The sequence below is a fragment of the Anopheles maculipalpis genome, chromosome 3RL (genome assembly GCF_943734695.1).
Source record: "Anopheles maculipalpis chromosome 3RL, idAnoMacuDA_375_x, whole genome shotgun sequence".
Lineage (NCBI taxonomy): Eukaryota > Metazoa > Arthropoda > Insecta > Diptera > Culicidae > Anopheles > Anopheles maculipalpis.
In genome coordinates, this window is record NC_064872.1 from 69,073,604 (window position 1) to 69,101,318 (window position 27,715).

Sequence of the window (27,715 nt, forward strand, 5' to 3'; positions counted from 1 at the left end):
TTCGTACGGTGAAAATTAATTCATTCCAACCGGGTACGAAATAAGAAATAATGAAGCAATAATGTAAATCAATTGAGCAACGTCGATCGGTGGAAAGCATTTTCCGTGGAATGTTTTGAACGTTTTAAGTAATTTTTTAATACTTGAAGTATTGAGCATGTGTATTTAATTAAAATTTTAACAAGTTGGGCATGGTGTAATGGACGATGTGTTTTATATGTCACTTATTACCAGGTACACAATGAAATACGGAGCGAAGATGAAGGAGGAAAATGGTCCTTTGCAAGTCCTATAAAATATTCAATTTGCAGAATCCTGACTTTTAGTCAGGCTGGAAAGGAAAGAATGACTCGCTGTCTGATTCTGAGAACTACTTGCTTTTAATTATGACAACCTTCCAGTTAATCATACATGGAGATCCGTCAGGATATCTGAGCCCCCAAAAGGCTTAGCTCAGGCTCAAAAATGGTCCTTAGCACTCTCAGCTCGCGAATCATCTGTCAGCATAGTCCAGGACTCGTACCCCTAGAGCAGATCCGGACGATATCCTAGGTCACGCTGGCCATCGAATGGTTTCCCTTACTTAACTAGTACAGCAGTAGGAAGTCTGCAGCAGTCTGGATGGGATTTGAACCTCGGATTCCTGAACAATTCGCCTTTCTGTTTCGCTGGCTGAAATTACAATCGTACTAAGGCAACAGAACTTTTCTACCACCTCGTGATCGTCGTCATCCGCTGAGATATCTTCTTCTTCTTCTTCTTCTTCTTCTTCTTCTTGGCGTAATGACCTCTAAGGTCATGCCGGCCATTGAAATGGCTTTCTAGACTGCCGATACCACGTAGTTGGTTAGTCAGATCTCACTACGGAGGGACGGTTCGAATGGGATTTGAACCTCGGTCCTGCCGTTTGAATACCGGCGCCGTTGTCGCCTACACCACCGGGCCGCATCCACTTATACCTTGCTTTCAAATCCGGGGTTTGTCACCGTCAAAGCCTCCAACAGGTCGTCTTAATCTTCATCGCATTGATCATGAATTAAATCCATCTCAGTCGGGTTACGCCTCTCACATAGCCAGAGATGTCCTTCCTATGATGTCAATATCATCCGCGAAGCTTAGGAATTCTAATCAGAATCAGGTGAACATCGTATCCCGGATATCGATTCCACACTTCACCTTCCAAAGCGCTGTTAAATTTCAAACAGGAGCTACACTACTCAATTCGAAGTTGCGCAAAGCGATTCTAAACGGCGTCTTGCACATCTTTTGCACCTGATAAAATTTCCCATTTTTTCTCAGGAAAGCACAAAACTTTAAAGCTTTAGAGTCATATTTTCATCAAATTGATCTTGCTTTCCTCCCATTTTCTAACCCGATGGTGCACTTCAAATGCAATCTAATACGCACCAAAACTCAAATCCGGCCGTCCCCGATAATTTATGACCACAGACACCGCTCGTCGAGCTTCTGTGCGTCAGAGCTTCCCGCTGCCCGCTGACGACATATTCGGCGACACCTTGCGCGTTGCTCGGATACCAATCGGTCTTCCCACCACGATGCTGTACTTTGGTTCCTGGTCTCTGTATCCTATCAGCGGCATATCCATTACACGCTTTAAATTTCATCGAAAACGTGCGCACGATCAAGCAAAACCCAAAATGCACATGCATGCACACCATCGAAAAAAGAGAGAACATGCCGCCAATGAGATATCCCGTTCGGAGGGAAAATGAATCCTAGATAAAATTGTAAAAAACACGTCCGAAAAAGGACGAACACGGACAAAAAGGCAACAACTTTCCACAGCTTTTTTTCTTTTCTTTCTTTTGTCAACCGTCTGTTGTGCGAGGTGTAAATGGACTGATGTTCCTGGGGCTTTTTTATTCTTCACTACCTGACACCCATTTCCAACTGGGTCAAATCTGTCGAATGTCCTGCGGAGTGCCACCACGGCTTATGCAACGTGCCGATTTATCCTATTGGCCCCAGGATGCACTATCATTGGTGCGGGATCTGTTAGAAGATTAGATCCGTCAACGCTCCGCACCGGTAAAAGGATAATTCTGTTCCGCAGCTAGAGTGCCATAGAGCGGGTAAGTAATTCGATATATCGTCCATTCAGCACTTGGCGCTGGTAGATAGAACAGGCAAAGACCGGACGATTAGTTTATCGTGTTCGTGTAAATGCTTTTAGACGTGCCCGAGCTCTGGCAACGGCGGCAATCGATACTTTAAATTGGGCTACGCCGGTAAAAGCCACTAATCCGCCAGTGCGTCAGCTGGCGATCGGTCTGAACGGATGAAGCAGTTAACCCTTAAGCAGTGTAGATGTTCAATTTTATTTCACCAAAGTGCGTCGTAAAATAAGAACTGACCGCAGAACAAATGAACGCCTTTAACTCTCTCTTTCTTTCTCTCTCTCTCTCTCTCTCTCTCTCTCTCTCTCTATCTCTCTCTCCCTCTCTCTCTCTCTCTCTCTCTCTCTCTCTACAGTCCTCGAACTAAGTGATCGTTGCAATCATTAGCTCTTGTTGATCAATCTTTTCAAAGTACTAGCGTTTGCTAATTAGAGTATGCAAACATGGTTTTTTTTGCAGACCTTTCCTTCAATTGTTCACCATCTATAGTAAACATTTATCAGCATAAAAGAACCCCTGCTGCTACACCGTACACAGCAATAATAATGCACTTGTCGTAATTTATTGCCATTCACCCGGCGCCATCCCACGTCCGAAGCCGAGTCCCGCAAGCCGCTTAACACCATCCGGCACTTACGCTGCCCAAGAACTTCGAAAGGCGCGCAGTACGCAATCGTCAACGCATCTGCAAAATGTTGGCCCCGTGGCGACAGTGCCGAATGGTGGCTAGAAACAGAAAGCCGAGTGAGTGGTGGCGTCGTAAAAGCAATTTTCAAGAGCATGAAATTTCGAGGACGTCCCTGTCTCGCCACCCGTTCGCCAAAAAAACACACACACACACTGAAGGATCTTCGCCTAGTTGGTTTTCATAATTTTTATGTTGAATTTTCCGATCAACCCAACCACCCAATATTATATACCTTTTGCTCCGGGCCGAGTAAACCGGGGGAGGGCCACGGTTTTGCTTTTTTTTTTTGTTTGCCTTTCCCTCGCTTCGATGAGGTATGGCGAGCCGTAGGAACCGTGGTTGGTGGTCCGATTAACGGTTTACACACCGGGGCCTCTGGTTTACTTTGTTATTATGAACGGTTGTTGCTTGTTGTTTCCCTTTCAATGGTTGTTGGGTTTTTTTCCCCTTTTTTTGGCAAATGGACGGTTTGAAGGTTTATGTGTGTTTGAAAGGGCTTTCTGGCTGATTTGGCTGGTGGTCTGCAAAAACAAAAAAAGGGGGAGGATACAGTGATTTACGTGAGCAAACACCTTAATTGAGACGATCTCATTAGTGCGTGTGCGAGTTGGCGCTGAACGAATCCGCTTGTTGGGCGCAATAATAAAGAAAAGATTGTTTAAAAAACTATAAGCAAATATGTGTTTTTGTTCCAAGTATTGTGTGAAATCGGAACTATTTTCGTCAATATTATATTTTCTGTTCACTATCCTGTTCAAGCATCACCACCTTCACATCATTTAGTTTTAATTAGAAATCCTTATCGCTATCTTGTCAATAGTATTTCAAGAATTAGGATAATGTTAGAATAACCGACACACACATGAAATTTCATTAGTTTCTTATCTTGAAATGTAATCATATTTTTACTAAATGTTATGTTAAAATGCATAACAGAACATAAGGACAATGGAGTAGTCGCTACAACGACGAGCTGTACGAACTGTATGACGATTCCTCACCGTCGTGCAGCGAATTAGGTTCGCCAGGCTCGGATGGGCCATGTTATACGCATGGCACCGGACTACCCAGCTCAGAAAGTCCTTTTAGGCCGTCCACACAGACAGAGGAGGCGTTGTAGGCCCAGATTGAGGGGGGAGGACGGCGTGGAATCATCCGCCAACAAGGCCGGGATAATGGATTAACGAACGACGGCGCGGGACCGTGAGCGGTTCCGGAGTCTGCTGCGACAGGCCAAGACCGCAAAGCGGTTGTAGCGCCTGATAAGTAAGTAAGTAAGCATAACAGAACAATAAAGGCACTAGATTTTTTTAAATGTCTGCAGAAAAGTTGCAGAGATAGGTTAAAATGATGCTCTGCAAATTTGTCGAACTTATAGGAATTGCGATTATGCAATGAGGTTGGTGTTGATTGTGTCTTTAAAAAATTGGGACCATCAGATTTGAAATTGGTTTTACATTATTTTAGTCTCTTTTACCACCAGTATTGGTTACCCAATTTTAAAATAACAATTCACATAAAAAATTATGAATTTTGACGTGAGTCTAACTATGAAGTAAAATTTTAAAAACGTGCATGAATTAATGTATTTTTTTAAATTAAATACATTTTTGCATACCTGCGGCGGCTCGGTGGTGTAGGCGACAACGGTGCCGGTCTTCAAACGGCAGGACCAGGGTTCAAATCCCATCCGGACCGTCCCCCCGTAGTGAGGTCTGACTAACCAACTACGTGGTATCGGCAGTCTAGAAAGCCATTTCAATGGCCGGCATGACCTTTAGAGGTCGTTAAGCCAAGAAGAAAGAAGAAGACATTTTTGCAGAACATAATTTTTCTATAATTCTATAAAAATTAGTGGCTTTTTTGTTCTGTCACACACTGTATAACATGTCAGATGCTAGGAGCTACAGTCTGTCTGTGGTCTGTGGTTCGAATTGCACACCAGCTAAGACTGATTATCCATCTTAGTGGTATTAATAAATACTCGTAGCCCATTCGATGGCCGGAGTAACCAAGACGGCCGCTTAACTAAGAAACAGAAATTAAGCTTAAATCTCAACCTTCCTAGTTCACAAATCTAGTTCTATAAAAATCATTAATAACCGAAAGTCATATAAACTTCAAAAAGTACGCAAAAAAGGAAGACAGCACACCATTAATTAAATTGATTAAAAAAGAAAACACATAAATATAAAGAAATTAAATAAACAAACAAAATAAATAAATAATGAAAAGCATGGGGCAATTATCCATTTCCAAGCTCATTTGTCATGTGCCAAAAAGGCAGCGAGCCACAATTTTCATCTTGGGGTTAAACATTTGTTACCATACCATAACTCCCGTTGATTAAACTCACATTATTCAGCAGAACAAATCAAATCTGCATAGGCAATAGACGGCGCGATACAGATCAGCCTGGTGCTAATAGGAAGCAAATTAACTTTCTCACTCACGGCCTTTCCATGGCTGAGCCTGCCGGCCATATTTCGACTCATTTTAATTCATTGACAAATATTTCACCATTCATTTCCTTTCCACCGGACGATCGTACCGTTTTTTTTTTTTTTTTTTCGGAGAATACGGTCTGTGTCGCTTACGCCGCAGTTTTTGCCTGATCCTTCCTGGCTGAAGAAGTGATTTACATATCCCTCGTAATGAAATTGGCCCTCTTTCACTCTCTTCACCGGCCAGGATCGTGATGATCATCCTTCCGGGGTGCTTCACAGTTTGTGGCAAAATTAGCAACGGGCGCCGTGTGGAACACGAGAAACACCGCACCAGAGCGAACGCAGAGCGCATCCTCCGGACATCCCGGCGATATCGATCGGACCAGAATCTAGGGCAAGGGGCGAAGACGGCGCACTGTCCGGGCAGCAAAAGATTGGCTTGACAGCTAATTTCAAAACGATAAATCGTGTCGGAGGCTTCGCCTCGTCCGAGTGCGGTCCCCGGGGGTGGGTCGCGGCCCAGGCTCATGTTGATGATCGAAAGAACAAACAGTCCATTGTCTGGGCACAGCATGTGGCATGGCGCCTACGAGCTACTTTTCATTAGCCGAGTCTATGTCATTTCTCCCTGCTGTGGAGGGCTTTGGGCAAGTCCACGCACACTCGTTGGGATCTACGGTGTACGGTGTCTTCCAAATATTTTCTTGCCCTTTTGCTTGATCGCAAGACGTTTTTTTTTCTCTTCTTTCATTTACAAAATTTCTCACTCTCTTAACTCTCATTCCTTCGCATTTCGTCCGACCAGCATTCCAACCATTCCAGACACAATGCGTGTGTGTGTGCCTTTTTGCTGCCTCCTTTTCTGCCTGCTCGATCTCTATCCTCCAACACCTCAGCGATCGCTTGACGGATCAGTTTGGTAGTTTGGCGGACCTGTGTCAAATCCCGTATTCATCCCCAAACCTCCCCCCTACCCGCGAGAAGGTGTCTCGAAATCACCAGAAATCAACCCCTACTTCACCTGCTGCACTACCGTAACTGAGAATTTTAAGTTCTAAGCTCCTACCGAGACGATCGCGACGCGCAACACGCATGGCACGGGCGGCGTGGTAAACCAGCATGAAGATACACGAGTTTTCTGACTTTTAAAATCTTGTTTTCTGACAGTTTTCCTGATAGAGCCCGGTACCTAACGTGAAGAACGGTGCGAGCGCAACCGCAAATAGATGGATCGATCGATCGTTCTGAAGCGCACCAGGGCCGACTTCAATTCGTGGGAAATTGATCTTCCGTAGCACGCCCGCTCTCGGTTCACCTGAGAAAGTGGGAAAGCTTCTGAAATCTCTCGAGAGGAACCTTCTTCTTCGCCCACGATCCTCGATCGCCTGCCCGTCCGTGATTGAAAGGTTCCTTCTCAGGTTCGGGAACTACCGAACGATGCGATGGGCGAGAGAATCACTATCCACCGTGACTGTCGTTGGAACTGTCCTGCATCTAGTGGCCGATATCTGATTACCACGAAACGATAAAGGACTGTGAAGCACCCTCCGTACGCACCCATCCCCAAGGTCACCACAGAAAGCGGTGGACTGGAAACCGAAATGGAAATCAATCCCACCCAATCGACGACTACCGTCAACGCAACCGTGTTCGAACGTCATGCCAGATCGAAGATCACGACTAACCATTTTTCGGAGGAATTGTAGAAAGCTCCATAAAAAAACCCATCATCAGGCAACTGTCCACAAGCCCATCAACGGGCTACGCCCGCGCGATGTGGTGATAAATTTATGTGAAAACACCACTTTTCACTCATCAATAAACTATCCAGCCCGCTGTGGCACGCATGTGAACCGTACCGGGACTCTCGTTTCTCTGGTGGCTCCGGTTTTTATTGCTTTATGGGAGTTCGTTTACGATCACGATTGGTTTCGAACCAACATAACACAAAGGCAAACGACGCGTCGCGACGCATAATTATTACTTCACCACCGCCAAGCGATGCGATAAGCGAAGGCGTTAAAATCAATTTTATTGAATTATCAATCCATCCAGTTCCATTCGCTGCGGCTGCTGCTGATGCTTATCTTGAGACGAGTCCTTCTGAAAGCACCTGGACCGGGAGCATGGACCTGTTAACTTCAACTTCACCCGATGGAATGGTAATAATTCCGTTTGCATGTTTTATCGTTTCTTAGCAACTCACAGTGGTAGCCGTCCCTGCAGCCATTCCCAACTCCAATGGTTGTGAGAACGATTGCCGATTATGGACCCGAACTAGAGCTAGAGCTAGAGCTAGTGGAACAGGGAATGTAATTTAATCCTTCTTTAGAAACCCATCGTCATGTATCATCATCAGCAGGCGAGTGTGATGTTGTGTGAACTATTGCCACCCAAATGTGGCCGGGCCCCACGATTCTACGATGGGAATGGAAATGGCATTAAAATAAATAAACAGTGTGAACATATTTCACGGTTGCAAACTGCTAATTTTGCTAAATTAATGTCCACTTAGTGTCTGCTCCAAGTCCGTTGCTCTGAAAATGTTTGTGAATGAATCGTAATGAATAAGATGGTGGACCATATTTCATCCCCGGAGAGCAAGATGCATAAATAACGCCAGGGAATTAGGGAGTTTAGAGTTTTGTTCAAAAAGAAAACTATCAAAATCGTTTGAAGGTTGGTGACTTATATGTTATGGTATTTAAACTAATTTAAATACCATAACATATTAGTTATGGTACCTGATTTACCTAGTATTAGTCCCAAGAAATATCGCAATGCCATCTGCAAGTCATTATTGCATCAACCTTATCCTAACTCTTCACCCCAACCCCACGATTCATCTCTAATTCTCCAAAATCTCCACTTGCTCAAAAACTGCATCACCCGTTTCCCGGTATCGACGCTCGTCAAAAACGTTTCTTTTCCCAGAACAACCTGCAACAAGTCCATCATCACTCGATGTCCGGACACAAATTCGGCGGTCCTCCCTCTTATGCTCCATCACGAAGAAACGGCTGATAAATGTCATGCCAAGCGGACAGGACAATCCTTGCTCGTTCGTTCGTCTTGACGGCTGCTGCTGTTTCGTGCTTGTCATCAAGCTTGTCGGCCCTTTACCATGCTTTGTCACCCGACCGAATTCCCAATGTTCGTCCGACACATTTCATATCCGTCCCAAGAATGTGCGCGACAAACCGTTTCATTTGCACCGTGGCCTCCTACTTCCCTTTTTTCTTAACCGCTCACAATCGACTATATCACAAACAAAAAAATCTCAACCCAACGCTCTATCAGCTCCACTGGGTCGTATGCCGCTTTTTTCTGAAGCGATTGTTGCTGTTATTATTTAGTGCCCACTTCATCCGAAATCCGTCAAAAATTGTGTTCGTCTCCAGATTTGTGGCCGCGCCAGTGTCTGCCCGACGCCAGGATGGTTCATTTTCAGCGCAAACCGACCGTATCGCTGTCATTAATCGTTGGCGCCAGTTGACTTGTTGCGAATATTCCATACACATACACACACACGCACAAAATCCCGAAACGGATGACGCCCGGTGGAGAAATTTGTTCTGCTCCGGCCTCCGGCTCTTTTTTTCTTTTCCTTTCCCTCTCCCCATATCAGCTTAAGATCGCATCAATCGCACACAAATGGCACGCTGCTTGAGACTGGAGTTCGATCTTGAATGGATCTCCGGCACGATCTGCTACGGACCGGATTGTAGCAGCCGTGATCCCGCACCCCTTCGGGACCTCGCCGAACGAGGTGAATGAAATGATTTATGGTCGTACTATGAGTATGCAAAAAGGCAGACGAGGCACTGTTGTGCACTGGTTGCCCCTTGCTTGGACCCTAAAACCAACAAAACAAGACTGCTGCCCTTTCGCCTGCGTTCCCTGCGTTCACCTGCGACCAGCACCAGGTTAGTTTCCCGAGAGCGGAAGATCGCCGTAGTAATAGCCGTATTAAATTGGTAGTTAGGCATTGGTTCGATCGGGTTGGTTCGGGAACGCCAGGGAAGCCACGAGGAAAAGTGCTGCTTAGAACGTTCGCTTGTACGGTATACGTACTCGAATGTCTGATAGATTTTTTCAGACCACCATTCTTGAACGAGACCCTTCTGCCGATGATCGGTCAGGGTAGATTATAGATATTTGCTCTACCTCTGGAAGCATAATTATCCGTAGTTAGGGTCCCGAGCACGCTTGCCTCCGAATGGGCATGTATAATCGGCCTGTGAATAAAGCGGGAACGTGCCCCTGGTAAAGAGATCTAGATCTAAACGTGTTTTTAAGTACCTTTTACTACGGAGCGTGAGCGGTATCTGATATGAGTGGCGTTTTTTTCTGTTTGTTGTCTATGATCACAACTGATCAATGGGATCAATGCGCTAAGGAAACATTGTATGATGTTTTTTGTAGTAGTTTTCCTGTATGAAAAACATATTTTACCAGAGTCAGAGTCAGAGTGAGATGATTGCTACGAAAAAGACGAATACAATCCCAATCACATCTTCTAGCCGCCGAAGATCTTCCACCCTGGATGTCAAATTTGAAGCGGAAAAGTTTGTTGAAACAAGACAATATTGATTTGTTTGTTGTAGTGATAAAATCTCACCATACACCGCACCCCGAAAATCAGCGACCTCCAGATGTCCGGGCATCCTAACTTCACGCAGCAATAAAATCGACTCTGTAGCACATGTTTGATAGATTTGGTAACATTCTCCTAGCACGTTCGCCCACAGCACGTGCCATTTTTACATCCGATCAAGCCCCACTATCTCCAGATGTGTTTGCTGTCGGGGAAGACTACTTCATCTCTTGAGCCTCCTCCCCAAAAAACTTCTCTTTAAGGTTCCAAAAGCATAGCAATGGTGAAGAGAGTGAATTTTTACAGACCTCCGATCCACTGCGATACCGATCTTGAATCACTGCGAGCAGCACGCTCGAGCCGGACGCCCGTCGGACACATCCAATTTCAAATTCCGACGGTTCGACGGCAACGAAATGTATTCTATTGCAGGAAATGGAATGATTAGCACACCCATCGTGGAGAGGCCTCAGAGGTAGGCCCCGGGAACAGCTACAGCAAAGCGGCTACGCAGTCTTTTGTGACAGTTACCACCCGAACGATGCTGAGGCCGGATGTTTCAACGATCAAACTTTGAAATCTTTAACCATCCAACCGCCCGACGTATCGCCTACAGGACCTCGAACGGTGCGAGCAGGAACGGTGCGTTGTATCTATTTCCAATTTTCTAATTTTCAATTACCATTTTTTCCAACTCCAAACCGTTGTACCCTGAAGGGGCCATTCCTCTTCTTGTGTTGTTTCTAGTACAGCCAGCAGCTTCGAATGGTTGGTAATTATCACATTTTGATTATGACGTTGCTATTTTTGATTGTGCATTCGTCTTCGTGTGTGTGTGTGAGTGAGAGAGAGAGTTTCCTAAGGGTTCGGATGGGAGTGTGGTGTGTGGATAAAACAAACCCGAGATAACTTCCGACGAAATCGATTACGCATCGGCATGAAATGGTTGGAAAATCGCCTCCGTCATTCCGGGTTGATTAGCAAACGCAGGGGAGAAAAGAGAGGGAAGGAGGGGAAGGATGTGGCTAAGCACCGTCCCGAATTCGAAAACCCCTAACTGCCATCTTCCAGAGTTTTGGATTACGTACCACGGCTTTGGCTGCACTCTACACCGACAGATCGAAAACAGGGAACTCTAGGAACCCATTGATGGAGGCGCCTAGCTGCAAACTTATCCCACCGCACCGATCGGCCCGAATCGAAAGCCGAGTCCATACTCTTGGCACGGCTGGACCCACGGGTACTGGGTGGTTTGGATAGATCATCAACATCACACCAGACCGGGCCCATTAGGGCCCGCTGCCCGCGTCGCAAACACACGAAAAAGGGGGCGACGGCAAAATAATGACTTACTTACTTTGGGGAGCATGTTTTGCGCGAGTCTCACCCGGAGGGCCCGATTTAGGTAGGGTACTAACACTCGCTGTCTCGCAGGCGCTCGTTACGCTGCCATCGTTAAGCTAATTTACTCTAATTTCGGTCCAAAACACGGCCGCCTGGTTGGAGGTATTAAAATGAGCCCCAATTGACCGGTGGCCCCTTGTCAGTGATGACGACGGCTCGGGGCTTGGGACGGGCCGGTGGAATGGGTCACCTGGAATCTTTCGCTTCTAGGTGGTCTGGAGAAAAGTGAGAAAGATGGTTGAGCCATTCGTGTGATCGTGATGCTACCAGATGGAAGTTCACATTCGTAGCTCAATTGAGCGTTGATTGAAGCCCTGGGAATGAAGATGCGTGTGGAGATTGTACTAGAAAATTGATGAACACGGACATGGCTGCGAATGTCGATCGCTTCAACGAAAATTGGTAACACATGTCATGTTGGCAATGTTGGTCATTATCATTCATCTGCAGAGATAGGATTGTGCAAATCCAATTTACTATCGTTAAGCAAACAACAAAGCTAACAAATATTGCTTTGAAGGTCCTCCAAGATCGTCGTCCCGGCACACGTGCATATCACAAGATCTCTCAAGATCGTATGAATGACGACGGACACCCGCTGGTGTCGCATTAGTTCCAAACATTATGCTAATTCCATTCCGTTCCACCAAAAAAAAAAACTCATTCATAGTTTAGCAAACAGGACCTTTGCTCTATCCCTCCCGAACGTCTCTGCCCGCACACCCTTTACACCACTAACCGTGATGATCAGTGATCTTAGCGCCCTAAAGGAACAGTACCGCCGACAAGTGCCGCCAGCATCCAGCAGTGCTGCTGGGCTTGCCGGGTGTCGACCCTTTTCAGTACAGGGTCAGTACAGGGATACCGATCGCTTCCTTCCGACCTCCCGATGCGATCACCGAGCGGAAAAAGTGTGACGTATTGCTGGCGAGACAATCATCCAAGATCATTCAAGAAACCGATGCCTTGCCACGATAGTCTCACCAAATCTGCTGGACACGATGAGCGTCGCTTTCCTTCTTTTTTTTCTTAAGCAAACATTGCAGCGTTCTTAGCGAAATCACGACCCAAAGCAGAATGGACCAGGAAATTGAAGTCAGGAAGACTGTCGCCAGACGCTGGTGACCGATGGTGGCGACATCGGTTGCGACTAGCGTTTTCGGGATTTCGGAGCTAGCTGTTTTGCTTTTTGGATTGGCGTTTCGGATGCGGCGTTTTGTCCAGAAGTGGCGCTTGGCGCTTTCCGTTTTGATCGGAAAACATATTTCGGCTCTGTGTGCTTACCAGCTTCGTCAAGTAAGGCGAAAGGCGGCAGATAAATCTGGCAAAGAAGCTGAGGACCATTTAAGATGAGGATCGTGTCGTACATGTGTTGTGGACAATTCAATGCGGGTTTCAAACGGGGACGGCTATTTGGATTTGTAAGTCAGGAGAAATATGGAGGTGCGATTGGTAGTCCTATGCAAATGAAGGAAGTCGTCTTCTTGTCTTGACTATACAAATTTAACCTAAGAATGAATTATCACTCGTGTAGTCATAAAAAAACGTGCCATCATTTGTATTATCCGGAAAATCCGGTCTCGGCTTCCGGTGTCCAGTAACCAGTCTGTTATCTCACATTTTAAGGATAAACAGCAGGAACTCTCGAGTAATCGCTCTTTGCTTCCTGCTCGAAACACACAGAGTCTTGACTTTGCCACATGCAAATCACGGTAAAATAACATTCCTATTGTCCACCTTTCCCAACGCATTACACACACTTTCCTTTCTGCTCAAAATCTACCTTCCACCACTTGCGCCCGAGTAGCGACGTTTCCGTCTCATGAAAATGGACAGCTTGTTGGTTTTTGCTAAAATTAGGATACACCGCACTTAACGACTGTCCAGGCGGCAGGATTCGTACCGCACCGTACGGACATAAATAACAAAACCTTTCAACAAACTTTCATCCGCCCAGTGGTGGCGGTCGATTGGCGACGGGGATGGGAAATTCCTAACCTATAATTCCTCCCTACTGCCAGAGCATAATTCTGTCTGTCGCAACACTGTCGAGCGAAAACGAAGAAAAAAAAAGCCGACCAAAATCTCCATCTGACACCCAGCACACCCGTAGCCGGAAGACCGGTGGAAAGGAAGGAAAATAAAACAAAAATTGCCAAATCTAAAACCGAACTCCCAACCGATGGGCCACCAGCCTGCCGTGGCTGGGACCCGGAGTCGAGTGTTAAAAGTCAGGCAGAAAATATGTGAACAAATCCACTTGAGAGGTATTAGTTTTCTCAAATTTGAAAATTGCACTTCATGGCGCCAAACGGACACGGTCCGGTCCCGGTTCGGCCGGCTGTTTGTTTTTCGAATCACTTGCACCTCCACTTGTTTCTTGCATCCCTTGATTGCTCTTCCGGTCGATCGGTCAATATCATCTTCAGGAGCAATATAGGGACTTTTGTTTCCTCTTCCATTGGTCTCATTATGCCATCACCACAATGCGACGGAATTTTTTGACTTTTCGGTCCTATTCGGTCGTCTTTTTTTGCTTCTGGAAATTCCATACTAAGCAGTGATAACGAGCCACCGTACTTACCGACACCGGAAACCGGAAGCACTGCGGGAATGCAGCCCATAAGCCGCATGAAGTCATCAAGTTGATAATAAAACAATAGCTAGAAAAAGGTAAGAGCAAAACAAACAAACAAGTTCGTGGGAAAACCCGGAATGGCACCGAGATTAAACGTGAAATTTGGTGCAATGAAAAAAAGGTAACCCATTTCCGGTAATGATGAAATGGCAAGCAGGGTAGCAAAAATAGTTAAAGCATTAAATCTCAAGGCTTTACCCTCCGTTCCACTGTAAAAAGAATTTCCTGCTATAGAATAGTTATTGATAGTAATTGAATATTCCTGTTTGTAAGATTCTGTAGACAATCTCTACGATCGTTACAAATAATTTGGATCATTTTTTCCATAACTAGTCCCTTTATGACTCATTCTGAGAAGTTTAGATATTTTCAGTTGTGAAGTAAAATTTTATTAACAAATTGATATAATTTACTGTAGTCAAAACAGTGCTAACAAAATGTCTTCTTCCACCTTCTAAGGTCACGCTGGCCATCGAATGGCTTACTACATTTGCTGATAGCACGTAGCTCAGTCCTCCATAGCTACGAAAGAAAAGACTGGGTTGAATTTAAGTTCCGGTCGTGCCATTTGTCGCCCGACAACCGAGCGGAACTGCAAAAAAAATGTACATTGTACAAAAAATGTACAAATTGTTATTCTCAAACCTTTTTTTTTCAATTATTTTGAGAATAACTAAAATATCTTCTAGACAATACGGCGTAGAGCCGTTATACTAAAATAAATAAAAAATAAACCAAATATCATCTTCTTATTCAAGACATGTTGACCTGCTTAGTGGTGCCAGGCATCTTATGTTTTAATAAGTCTACTATACAGATAGACAGTTCGTACTACCGGAAAACGAAGGCAAGCATCGGTCGATAACCGAACCATCCCCACTAAAAGTTATATCAAATTGTATAAGCGTTGTCAAGAGGATTGTGCTGATCTCTAAGTTCCTAAAACGGTCCCACCTCAGCAATATCCTTTGAGAATCGGCGGCAAAAAAGAGTAAAAAATTATCGTTTCTGGACAAAACTACCATCAGGCAAGTAGTAAACAAAGTGACTAAATCCTTTCGTAAAATCCATATTTATATATCAGAAAAATACAATAGAACATTTAAAAAAAGATGCATTATTAGTTGGTTAGAAGTCACTGAAACCCTTTGAACAACAACGGTACAAAACAATTACTAAAATGTTTGTAGTTCTCGCAGTTTGTCCAGAATGGGTCGTTCGGTAGGAATGATGATCAAATCCCATCAATCCCATATCAAAATAAGTCCAGTAAGCCAATAAATGACCGACATGACGGCTCGTTTTGACCAACAAGTCGAAAATCCTCCAGAAATTCTGCTATGTTGTTATCTATGGCATATTTATTTATTTGTCATTATTATCTTCTTTCCTGAATAACCTTCTGCTAAAGTTCTAAAATCAGTGTTGCTATATTCGTATTACTGTTATAAATTCTTATCTTTATTTGATCACTTATCCTGCCCCGTGTGATCAAATTTTCCACATATCAACGTAACCAGCTAGATAAGCACGAATTAATAACCTCTCATTATTGGCATAACTAAGTGGAATCTTTTATCGCACATATCAACCACCAGCACGTTACGCCAAATGTCATAAGAAAGGCAACTCTATTACAATCGCAAAATCGATCAGCTCCAATAAACCTTCCTGGCCACCATAAGGGTGGCCCGGCCGGTAAAAAGCGATAAAGAGGAGAAAGATAAAGATCCGAACCCCATCCCACCCCAGCGCACGCTCCGCTTCACGAACCCCATTCACAGCAGGACATCATCAGGATAAGCCAATCCTCGTCCCTGGACGCATGCAAGTCTTTACCTCCTCCAAGCAAGCCTCCAACAGAACGAACGGACGCAACCAGACGCGTACCAAGTGAACGGCCGGAAAAAAGGAACAGGCCGAGAATATTTCATTTCGCCAACGGTCAATCGTTGGGGGGTCTCACAATTTGGGAAGTTATCGTTCACAACTGAAAATTACCACAGTGATGGAATAATTGTTAAATTTCTCTCTTCTGCTCGCGGGGCTTGTGCTTGGGCGAGGGTTTGGAAAGGGAACGAGTTGGGGGGCAGGAAGCGGAATACAAGCCGTGAAAAATGAAGTCCGTCGCGCCAGACGTTGCGAGCATGGTGGGGTTAGAAGATTTGTAAAAAAGAAACAAGTTTCCGCTGCTTGATGTGCAGCGGAGCTATTTTAGGTAATTTAAAAAATTCATATAAAATATTAAAATCAATTTGCTGTATTCTATAAAAAGAAGATTCTTTTTCACAATATCTTCAAGAAATAAAACCAACATCTGAGGACACCATCATAGGTCCTGCTGACCTACTAAAAGAGCCAGTCGGCCTGCACCAATCATCCAGGCACCCAGACACAGCAACAGGAAGTCATTCTGTCAGTTCTGTCCCGATAATGAGGATCATTCTCTTCCGTCAGCTTAATCGTGCCCACGTTTTGCTAAACCTAGTGTTTACGGTTCCGGGCCGTAGTGCAGCAGGTCATCATAACAGTTTGAGGAACCTCAAACATTACAGGATCAAGCATGGGAACGGGTGGTGAAATATTATAATTATGACTTGCGAGAAACGGCACGAAATGAGACACCGTACTGATGGAGCGGAAGAGCCCACACCGGTCGGTTTCGGAAGGGAAAACTAGAAAGAATTAAACAAAAATAAGCCTATTCGACCCATCCATCCGAAAACCGGCCAGAAGATGACCGAAGCTAATAACGGTTATGGTGAATCGAAAAACTAACAACACATTTACGACGCCCTGCGCCAGGACACACCGTTCCCGTGCAGGGTGAAGGTGATTAATGGGACTTAACGATGGTTCCAACGAAACCCCTGTTGATCCGTCCGCCCGGTTTCGCCCGGTCCCGATCCTGAGCTAGTCAATAAAACAAACACAAAACCCTACACCATCGGAAGTGAGCCGACACCGGCAACATAGTAGGCGGTGCCGGACGATCGTCGAAGGTACACATAACTCGCACGATCATGCATCGATCCAATTCACCTATATTGAAAATGGAGGCACTTCAATGCGTCCCTTCAGGATACACGGTTTAGGCCTATCAGCCAGCCGATGGAAAGCGGTGCCCTTTCGCGGGGACCGAAAAAATGGCCGACCGAGAAGATATGTTTCAGCCAGTCTAAGCAACATAAAAACTTCATCGAGCGCTTCCTTTGAACTTGTTCGTGCGTCGCGTCGGGTCGTGGTAATTGAATTTTAAGTGCTACTAATTACACCAAGGACGTTTCGGTGGGATGCTTGATATGAGCAGTGGAGGATTTTTTTGTCACCGACGCCATGCGCACCAAAACGGAAGCATCCACTTGTGCGCTGCGGAGGAATCGCGCGTTTGATTTTTTGGTGGTTTTATTTCTCACACAACATGCCGGTAAACATGTGTAATGCGCCCATTGAAAGTACTTGAAGCTAATTGAGCGGCTTGAAAGCGTTTGTCGCGTTTTGTCGTTTTTTTTTTTCTTTATTTCGTGTCGGCCCGAATTTATCTGCGCAGCAAGTGCATAAGGATTTCTGTCTGGAGTCCTGTCGAAAGTGACCCAAATTTAAAAACTGACCTCGCATCCTTGAGAAAATGAAAGTCCTTTTGTAGATCTAAGAGCATCTTTGAAAACATGAATGAACGTGAGAAAAACGAGAAATTGTTATTTTTCGTGTATTCTTTTTGGACTAGCAGCGGATTTCATATCTCCTTTTTCGCTGTCCAGAAGCAGGGGTTTTGAAAGGAATTTTACATCACAAGACACTCGACTACTTTCAACAGTCAGTTAAGGCACGTAATTCCATTCTCCTTTGGTTGGATAGTCCAATATATTCAATTTAGATCATGTACAAATTCTACAGTAAAAATATAGGCAAATTTCGGATTTCGTGTTTGTAACGGTCCATTTGTAAGCATGAAATTTAAACTTGTCATTCAAACGTCTTACGTCTGACAGCTCTGCCGCCACACGACACAATAAAAATAAGGTTGTAATGTTGTGTTAAAATTGGTGAACGATGCTAAAATGGGTACGAAACTTGTAAATAAACAAAATATGAGCCGTATTTGCTAAACTTTTCATTACACAACGAACCACGATCAGAAAAGTGATAGTCCGCGGCACTATTCCGCGACACGAGAAGGAAATCTCCTTCGAAGAAGACAAAGAAGTAGCAATTATCATTCTTCACTAATCAACAAACACAATCGCTCAGCTGTTTTGGAACCTCCGCATCCACTGGTCAGCGATTACGAACCCCACGAGTCCGATTACGATTACGCAGAACAGCATCGAAGGCTTCGCCGCGACACAAACGATACGAGCTGCGATCTCGAGATCGAACGCATTTTTGTGTTGATTTGTGTGTGCGTGTGCGCCAAGTGTGAACAAGGTGCTTGCGTGTCGAAATCAGTCGATCCCTGTTGGTCCAGAATCTTCTCACCGGCGGTAGGATTTTGGAACCTTCCTGGAGAGGTCGCAAAAAATTACATAACAAAACGGTGCTGTGGTACATTTTGCCTGTGCTCAACTAGTGCCAACCTAATCGATCGGCATGGCCCGGAACATGCTAAACATTGCCAAGTGTAAGTACAGTGAATCAGGTACTCGCGGGATGACACCGGGAGGGGTGGGTGCAGGCGATTCCTTCGGTGCACATTGGACTTTGACCTTGTTCGTTGTTGCGCGAATGTTTTGACGAGATGTTGCCGACTTGTTGCCGCTGATTTTCACAATCGAGCGTAATTGATTTCTTTCATTTTGTAGATGCTCGAACATTACTGAACCGGCAGCAGGCCAGGTACTATTCGGAGGTTTCGGTTCAGTTCCCAAAAATTACCACCCACTACACGGTTCACCCGCGCGATAAAGATCCACGATGGGGAGGTAAGTAACGTATAAGGAAGCTTTCCTTTATCTCTTATAATAAACACACAAAAATGCTCATTTTGGTTGTAGAAGTCGACATGGAACGATTCGTCGACGAAGCCGACATCCTTATCGTCGGTGGAGGACCAGCAGGACTTTCGGCAGCCATACGAGCGAAGCAGCTAGCAGCGGAAAAGGGCCAAGAGTTGAGAGTATGCGTGGTGGAAAAGGCAGCCGAAGTAGGAGGACACATTCTATCCGGTGCGTGCCTCGATCCGGTAGCACTGAACGAACTCATCCCGGACTGGAAGGAACAGGGTGCACCGCTCAATACGCCAGTAACGCATGACAAATTCTCCTACCTCACCGAATCGGCCAAGCTACCGATTCCAATCTTTCCCGGGTGGCCCATGGATAATCGGGGGAACTACGTCGTGCGGTTAGGCCACGTTGTAGCCTGGCTCGGACAGCAAGCGGAAGCACTCGGGGTAGAAATCTATCCGGGCACAGCCGCAGCCGAAGTACTGTTCCACGAGGATGGGTCCGTTAAGGGTGTTGCAACCGGTGATGTCGGTATCGGTAAAGATGGTGCCCCGAAGGACACATTCGCCCGTGGCATGGAGCTGCATGCGAAAACGACCATCTTTGCAGAAGGTTGCCGTGGCCATCTTTCGAAGCAGCTAATGTCACGCTTTGGATTGAACGCGGAAAACGATCCCCAAACGTACGGCATCGGGTTGAAGGAAGTGTGGGAAATTAAGGCAGAAAATCACAAACCCGGCCTGGTGGAGCATACGATTGGGTGGCCGCTGGATAAGAACACGTACGGTGGATCGTTCCTGTACCATCTGAACGAACCGACGCCATTGGTAGCGGTAGGCTTTGTCGTTGGGCTGGATTACGTTAATCCGTACCTTAGTCCGTTCCAAGAGTTCCAGCGCTTTAAAACACACCCGAAGGTACGCGATACGTTCGAGGGTGGCAGTCGTATTGCGTACGGTGCACGTGCATTGAACGAGGGCGGGTTTCAGAGCATTCCCAAGCTAACGTTCCCGGGCGGATGTTTGGTGGGATGCGGGGCTGGCTTTATGAATGTGCCGCGTGTCAAGGGAAGCCATTATGCGATGAAGAGTGGTATGTTGGCGGCCGAGAGTGCGTGCGAGGCTGTGTTTTCCGGTGCCACACAGGAAAAGACCGGCCTGGAGCCGAAAGATTATCCTGATCGGTAAGTAATCATTTTAATTTGTTTGTTTTGTGATTAATAATGGTTGAAATTATCTCTTCTTGCAGTATAAAAGAATCGTATGTATGGAAAGATCTGTACAAAGTGCGAAACTCGCGTCCTAGTTTCCACACCGGACTTGGTCTTTATGGAGGCGTTGCGTACAGTGGCTTTAGCATTCTTGTTGGTGGCCGTGAACCGTGGACGTTGCACCATGGCTCTCCTGATCATACTCGCCTGAAGCCTGCCAAGGAATGCAAACCGATCGAGTATCCGAAACCGGACGGCAAGCTAACGTTCGATCTGCTCTCATCCGTTGCCCTAACCGGTACTAACCACGAGGGTGACCAACCGGCTCATCTTACGCTGAAGGATGATACGGTCCCGGTCAAGAATAACCTTACCATCTATGACGGCCCGGAAGCACGATTCTGTCCAGCAGGTGTTTACGAATATGTAGCGAACGATGAGGGCGGTAATATGAAGCTGCAAATTAACGCACAAAACTGCATCCACTGCAAGACCTGCGACATTAAGGATGTGACGCAAAACATTAACTGGGTCGTGCCGGAAGGTGGTGGCGGTCCAGCTTACAACGGAATGTGAAGCACGCGTTGGAGCACTATCAGTCGTTCTTCCACGATCGTAGCATATTGTCCTTGGTCAGCAGGCCCGAGCGACATGGTCGAATTTATTGTGTTAAGTAATAAAGTTTCCCCATTGTTTCCTGCTAAAACACACACAAAAATGCACGCTCGCTGCTGAAACACATTCCACCAGAAGAAGTACCTCGAAATATCACAACACCTCAAGTGAATGAAAACGAAGTTTTACGAAAAAGGTTCTAGTTTTGTATATTATTCATATTCTTCAATAAAGCCAAAATTTACAACAAACAAAAATGCAGATACTGATCAACAAAAACACACCTTTTTCTCTCTCTCCAATAAGTCAATTCCATGCGACCGATCAAAGCAACCTTTTCAAAGCAGTCTCAGCGATGGGAAGGAAAATAGTAGCAGCCTGCTTTGATGTGTCATTGTCTTTTCTTGCCCTCTTTTTGTGTTCCCGTAACCAAATATGTTTGTTCCGGCATCGGATGGTGGTTCCAAATTGCGCTAGTACACTCTCTTTTTCATAATTTTCATAAACATTACCATAACTGAAAAAGGAAAGCATACCATTTACTGTGGGAATATCCGGTTTCCAACCGTCTATATACTTACATATGAATGTAACGATAACGAACACTATCATCAACCACATCCAACATTTGCACGCTTTCTTGGAGTTTTCCTGCAGCTTGGTTGATTCTGTCGTCAGCGATGAAGTGTTTTGGTCCGATAGTTTGGCTGATTTCGAAACGATCTAAGATGATAAATAAAACAGGTGGTGATAAGCTTTCTTTTCTAGAAGGCGTACTCGTCCAGTAAAATACCTCGGTGTCTTTCTTTAGAATTTTGTTGGCTGTTTCTGTCTGTTCCTTCAAATTCCTCGTTAACTGTTGGGAACATTTTCAAAAGAAAAAACATTAATACACGAATACGAATTCAGTTATATACCCTCCACTATCCTACCCGCAGCATATCCTCCGCAAGCTTTTCCTGCTCGGTTGAGTATTGCTTGACCGTTTGTTCCAGATTTTCTGCCACCTTCTGCCCGGCACGCCTTCGTATCGTCGAAAAGTTCCCATTGAACAGCTCGCTGCGTAGCTCTTTTTCATACATTTGATTTTGCAGCTGTCGCACCTCACGCATCACATCGTCCCCGAACGGTTCCGTCGCTCTCGGTTTCAGTCGTCGCTTTTCCTCTGTCGATGGTTCAACATAGCTGAAGGCCTGCTTTAGCTCGCTGCACTGCTTCCGATACCCTTCGACGAGCTTCTTTTCTGTTTCACTATAGCAGGATAAAGGGGTGGTTATTTTTATTGCCAGACAAGCCGCACCCAAAACTTTATGCTTACTCCAACTCCTGTTCGCCCAGCTCCTCAATCATAGTGTCCAGCGATCGGATGTACTTTTTTAGCCGCCAGTCCTGTTTATCCACGGCAACGATCTCTTCACACTGTGCTATCAAACTGCGTATATTTATTTCTAACTTTGATGCCATGGTTTGCTACGAATGGGACGCTGTGTAGTCTTGGATTTCAATTTTTTTACGCTCTACCGAGTAAAAATTGGCTAATTCATGCAAAATATCGACCGGTCGACACGTAAACAAACTATTCTCAACTGCTACGAATGTCAATTCCGGCACAGTTTGGTTCAGTTTGAAAACAACTAGAAATTAAGAATGATTTATGTGCAATTTAGCAATTAATACATGATTATATTTCTCACAAAATTGCGTAAAATAATTTAAAATAGTTATCAGGAGATTTGATCGCAATAAAAATGAATTTTATAGTGTTTTTAGTAATCTAAGCAATCCGGATAATGCAATATGGCTACCAGCAACGGCCGTGATATGACCTCTCGGACTGAAACACACAGTCATACCAACTGTCACAGCTGTCAAATCTTTCTTCATAAGAAAATTGACAGTCGCCCGCGTTGAAAAGGAAAAAGGTGAAATTTTTGCGGTGGGAAAAGATCGCATTTTCCAACAATTAGCCCATTTCTACGCTTCTGGAGAAGCATTTTTTCACCCACGCATATGTTTAGCATCGTGTGTGCTACGAACGATAGGTGGAAAATCGACTGAGGCAGCAGTTTTTGGCAAAAGATTCGACAAAGTGCACACACTCGCATTCACCGTCACACAGGTACACACGCGCGGAAAGCAGCATCTGCCTCACACACAGAAGTAGGCAAGCACCAACTAGCGAGGCTCGCGTTTTTTTATATCCCCCCCGCTGCAGACGACATCTTTTATTCGATTCGTTTCGAGACAGTTCGCAGGAGGCGCGAACGATTAGGCGAATTTAGTGACATCAAGACACAGTTTTAAGTGGCAGATTAAGTTACAAATTGTTTATCTTTTTGTGATTTAACCCGTCCGTGGTTAGCATAGCTTTTTTTTCTTTGCAATACAAAGAACAAAGGACAATCGTCCTTTTTTTGTGCAAACAGGCAACGGTGGGGACATCATAAAAATATTTTGAGTTGGACCAGCAATAGCAGGCTGCGTACAAAATGTCGTGGGAACCGCAACCGGACGGCCTGAGCCAGATCATCACACTGCTGAAGCAGTCACAATCAAAGGATAATATGGTACAACGTGCCGTGCAGCTGGTATGTAGAAAGAACTCCCTATCCTCCACCCGGATTTCCCCCTTCCCGCTGGGAAGTAAAACTAAATCTCCCACTTGTATTTGCTACATTTTAGAAATTGGAAGAACTCAACCAGTATCCAGATTTTAACAACTATCTGATCTACGTACTAACGAAGCTAACCTCCGAGAACGAACCGACACGATCACTCTCGGGCTTGATATTGAAAAACAACATCCGTATCCACGGTGCACAGCTCCAACCGGCTATCCTCGAGTACATCAAGCAGGAATGTCTCCGGGCTTTGAGCGATCCCTCACCGTTGATTCGTGCGACGGCCGGTATCCTCATCACGACCATCGCTAATACGGGCGGGCTAACGAACTGGCCCGAACTGTTGCCAACGCTGTGCGACATGCTCGACTCACAGGATTACATCGTGTGCGAAGGGGCGTTCGGTGCGTTGCAGAAAATTTGCGAAGATTCGGCCAACACGCTCGACAGCAGTGCACTGAACCGTCCGTTGAACGTGATGATTCCAAAGTTCCTGCAGTTTTTCCGCCATTCGAGCCCGAGCATTCGTTCGTACGCGATTGCCTGCATTAATCAGTTCATCGTCAACCGCACCCAGGCACTGATGGTTCACATCGATACGTTCATCGAGAATCTGTTCCACATCTCGTCGGATGATGATCGGGAGGTGCGGAAAAACGTATGCCGTGGTTTGGTGATGTTGCTGGAAGTTCGCATGGATCGACTGATGCCGCACATGAATAATATCATCGAGTACATGCTGGTGCAGACGCAAGATTCGGACGAAACGTCACTGAATGCCTGTGAGTTTTGGCTGTCGCTTGCCGAGCAAAACATTTGCAAGGAAGTGCTGACGCCGCATCTGGCACGCCTGGTACCGGTGCTGGTGCGTGGCATGAAGTACAGCGATATCGATATAATGGTACTGAAGGGTGACGTGGAGGAGGATGAAATGATTCCGGATCGCGAGGAAGATATTAAGCCAAGGTTCCATAAGTCCAGGACGGTCACGCAGAAGCCGGCTAGCGGTGCCAGTGGTAGCGATGGTGCGGTACGATCGATGGAAGGCAACGATGACGATGACGATATCGACGATCCGTACGTCGATATGAATGACGACAGCAATCCATCCGATTGGAACTTGCGGAAGTGCAGTGCGGCTACACTGGATGTGTTGGCGAACGTGTACAAGGATGAGTTCTTGCCGATACTGCTACCGATCCTGAAGGAGACACTCTTCCACGAGGAATGGTTGGTGAAGGAGAGCGGCATCCTAGCACTGGGAGCAATCGCGGAAGGCTGCATGACCGGTATGGTGCCACATCTGCCCGAGCTGATCCCATATCTGATCGTATGTCTGTCGGACAAGAAGGCACTCGTACGGTCCATTACCTGCTGGACCCTGTCACGCTACGCCCATTGGGTCGTTAGTCAGCCTCATGATCAGTATCTGAAGCCATTGATGAAAGAGCTGCTGAAGCGTATCCTCGATGCGAACAAGCGCGTACAAGAGGCGGCCTGTTCGGCTTTTGCAACCCTGGAGGAAGAAGCATGCACGGAGCTAGTACCGTACCTCGGTTTCATACTGGATACGCTCGTGTTTGCGTTCCGAAAGTATCAGCACAAGAATTTGCTGATTCTCTACGATGCCATTGGAACACTGGCCGATTCGGTTGGGCATCATCTGAACAAGCCGGAATACATCAGCATGCTAATGCCACCGTTGATTGAAAAGTGGAACAACCTGAAGGATGAAGACAAGGATCTGTTTCCACTATTGGAGTGTCTGTCGAGTGTTGCCACTGCACTGCACTCCGGTTTCCTGCCGTACTCTGAACCGGTTTATCGACGGTGTATTTCACTGATACAGCAAACGTTGATACAGGATGTGGCTAGTACCACCAATCCGACACAGTTCGAGCAGCCGGACAAAGATTTTATGATTGTTGCGCTGGATTTGCTTTCGGGACTGGCGGAAGGATTGGATTGCTATATTGAGTCGCTAGTATCGAGCAGCAATATTATGCAGCTGCTTTATCAGTGTATGCAAGATTCGATGCCTGAGGTAAGTCGGGCGCGTGTGTTGGTGTGGTTTTATTTAAACATTGTTTTATATATTTTTGTTCTTCTGATATTCTTTCCACAGGTACGTCAATCGTCGTTCGCCTTGCTGGGTGATTTGACGAAAGCTTGCTTCCAGCACGTCCATCCGCACATTGCCGACTTTTTGCCCATCCTGGGGCACAATCTGAACCCAGAGTACATTTCGGTGTGCAACAATGCTACGTGGGCTATTGGAGAGATCAGTATCAAGCTGAGTAAGTTAAAACAAACCCCAAAAGACTTCCTGCTCTCTGTCCTTACTGTATACCCGTAGCTATTGTTCAATGTTCAAAGTAGAGATGAGTATAACAACTCTTTTCAATGTATTAATTCACTCTTACTCACTTCCTACCGAAATTTAATTCTGGTAATCACTCTTTTCGGAGTTGGAAGGCAGAAATGTTCTGATTCCTAGACACAAGGTGTGAAACGTTGAAGTTTCGAGGCCCACGAATTTTTAAATCACAGTTTTAGAGATTAAAAAACCCTTTTGTGAGGTCGATTTCTGTACCTTCAGAAGCAATTTTAATAATTATATATATATTTTAAATACCTGTAGAGCGGCCAGGCCGCATTGCTTTATTTTTTATTTATTCTTTATAATATATTTTATTATGTATTATATACAATATAATTTTTAAAATAATCCTTTTTTTAAATGCGAATACTAATTTCTAAAAACCTATTTACAGTGGAGGACACCAAGCCGTACATTCCAATGGTGTTGGGACCGCTGATTGAAATTATCAACAACGTCAACACTCCGAAAACTTTGTTGGAAAATACTGGTAAGTCTAAATCACATTTAACGCACATTTCTTCGAACAAACAAAAACGATTCTTATTTAACTAAAAGCAAAAATATCGAAATTCTTACTGGAATCACTCACTCAAAATTCATGTTGTTATGGTTCACTTTTTGTCTCTGTTTGCGTGTAATATTATCGTGGCCGTTCCTCTTTTCGTTATGTTCCATGTTGTGTAATGTATATTTGCTTACTGATTTGCAGCTAACTGCAGAGGGGGAGAACTCGCAAACTATGAGGATGTTAATTAATTTGTTTACGATATTTCTTGTGCTCTTGTGCGTGTTTTCACGGCCTCGTTGGTATTGCATTTCTTACCCAAATTCCCCTCTTAAATGTGCAGCAAAGAAAACAAAAAAAAAACATTTTTATTCTCTCGCATTCTCCCAAATCCATATCATATATATCAGCAGCGTATACCGTTCATGTGTCATATTCACATTTCTTTACTATTTTCTCGGTTTTGTTTTTCTTTTCTTCCCTTCTCTTTTTTTTCCTGTGCAGCAATAACAATTGGGCGTCTGGGTCTCGTGTGCCCCGTAGAAGTGGCTCCCTCATTGCAACAGTTTGTGCGACAGTGGTGTGTAACTAAATTATTTTCGTTCATATATCGTTCGTTTTGTTAATATTTTATATTAATTTATCCTGCTCCTTTAGTCTTTTATTCTTTGTTATATTTTTGTTATCGCTAAAGTACGACACTGATGTGTATTGTGTGCATTTTTTTTGTTTGTAAATGTTTTTTTTTTTTGTTCAGTTACATTATTTGCTCTCTTTTTATTATTAATGTTTAAAAGTTTATCTCATTGGTATTGTTTCGACGTGTTCTTTTTTTTTGATAGAGCGATATCAAATTGAAAGTATTTTCCCAAGATAAAATTATATGCAATCGTTCGATAAGATCAATATAATAACACTGCTAATATTTGTTTGAACCGCAATTCAATCGTTTGCTCACAAAAAAATGCAGGTGCTCGTCGTTGCGCAACATTCGGGACAACGAGGAAAAGGATTCCGCGTTCCGTGGGATGTGTCAAATGATCACGGTCAATCCGGTTGGTGTTGTGCCCGATTTTATATTCTTCTGCGATGCAGCCGCTTCGTGGATGACGCCACAAAAGGATTTACATGAAATGTTGCAAAAGGTAGCTTATGAAGAAAAAAAAAAAAACTGCCAACAGTGAGTCGAAACGAACGAATTCTAATGTGTTGACGTTTTGTAGATTCTGCACGGTTTCAAGATGCAAGTTGGAGAGGAAAATTGGGCCCGTTTCGTCGAACAGTTTCCACCCCAGCTGAGCGAACGTTTGGCCGTACTGTACAACATCTAAAGGGCTTTACCGTATCGCGTCCCTTCCTGTGGTGGGTGAGTGTAACACGTAAAAGTAATGGAACACATACACAGAAAATATGATTAACTCTACCAATCCCCCCGAGGGTTTTTGGTCGGTGTGTTAATGACAAACGCTGCAAATGATGCAGCTGTGCTTGTTTAATTTTACCAACGAATTATTTTGGTGAAA

At 44.9% G+C, this 27,715-nt stretch overlaps 4 protein-coding genes across 5 annotated transcripts in view; 2 read left to right on the forward strand and 2 right to left on the reverse strand.

Moving 5' to 3' along the window:
* LOC126561499 (ubiquitin-protein ligase E3B) overlaps window positions 1-27,715 on the reverse strand; it is a 480,330-nt gene that overhangs the window by 97,456 nt on the left and 355,159 nt on the right. The window lies entirely within an intron of this gene.
* Window positions 18,373-20,759, forward strand: LOC126561879 (electron transfer flavoprotein-ubiquinone oxidoreductase, mitochondrial). The gene is made up of 4 exons (XM_050218239.1): window positions 18,373-18,533; window positions 18,715-18,834; window positions 18,907-20,041; window positions 20,107-20,759. The coding sequence occupies exons 1-4, from the start codon at window positions 18,503-18,505 to the stop codon at window positions 20,642-20,644; spliced, it is 1,824 nt and encodes a 607-aa protein (XP_050074196.1). The 5' UTR covers window positions 18,373-18,502; the 3' UTR covers window positions 20,645-20,759.
* On the reverse strand, window positions 21,157-22,149 carry LOC126562918 (vesicle transport protein USE1). Its single transcript, XM_050219517.1, has 5 exons — window positions 22,002-22,149; window positions 21,616-21,934; window positions 21,477-21,539; window positions 21,265-21,406; window positions 21,157-21,200 (listed from the first exon to the last, which is right to left on the reverse strand). The coding sequence occupies exons 1-5, from the start codon at window positions 22,145-22,147 to the stop codon at window positions 21,157-21,159; spliced, it is 714 nt and encodes a 237-aa protein (XP_050075474.1). The 5' UTR covers window positions 22,148-22,149.
* Window positions 23,166-27,523, forward strand: LOC126561577 (transportin-1). Its single transcript, XM_050217810.1, has 7 exons — window positions 23,166-23,271; window positions 23,366-25,348; window positions 25,430-25,601; window positions 26,079-26,174; window positions 26,697-26,772; window positions 27,163-27,337; window positions 27,416-27,523. The coding sequence occupies exons 1-7, from the start codon at window positions 23,173-23,175 to the stop codon at window positions 27,521-27,523; spliced, it is 2,709 nt and encodes a 902-aa protein (XP_050073767.1). The 5' UTR covers window positions 23,166-23,172.

Bases quoted from the DNA above. Each gene is read 5' to 3' on its own strand.
- LOC126561879 (XM_050218239.1), top strand. From the start codon at position 18,503: ATGGCCCGGAACATGCTAAACATTGCCAAGT. The intron at 18,534-18,714 runs GTAAGTACAGTG...TTCATTTTGTAG, and splicing joins CATGCTAAACATTGCCAAGT to ATGCTCGAACATTACTGAAC. The intron at 20,042-20,106 runs GTAAGTAATCAT...CTCTTCTTGCAG, and splicing joins CCGAAAGATTATCCTGATCG to TATAAAAGAATCGTATGTAT.
- LOC126561577 (XM_050217810.1), top strand. From the start codon at position 23,173: ATGTCGTGGGAACCGCAACCGGACGGCCTGAGCCAGATCATCACACTG. The intron at 25,349-25,429 runs GTAAGTCGGGCG...TTCTTTCCACAG, and splicing joins TGCAAGATTCGATGCCTGAG to GTACGTCAATCGTCGTTCGC. The intron at 26,773-27,162 runs GTGTGTAACTAA...AAAAAAATGCAG, and splicing joins CAACAGTTTGTGCGACAGTG to GTGCTCGTCGTTGCGCAACA.
- LOC126562918 (XM_050219517.1), bottom strand. From the start codon at position 22,147: ATGGCATCAAAGTTAGAAATAAATATACGCAGTTTGATAGCACAGTGT. The intron at 21,540-21,615 runs GTAGGATAGTGG...TGTTCCCAACAG, and splicing joins TTGCGGAGGATATGCTGCGG to TTAACGAGGAATTTGAAGGA. The intron at 21,201-21,264 runs GTAAGTATATAG...TTCCTTTTTCAG, and splicing joins CGTTATCGTTACATTCATAT to TTATGGTAATGTTTATGAAA.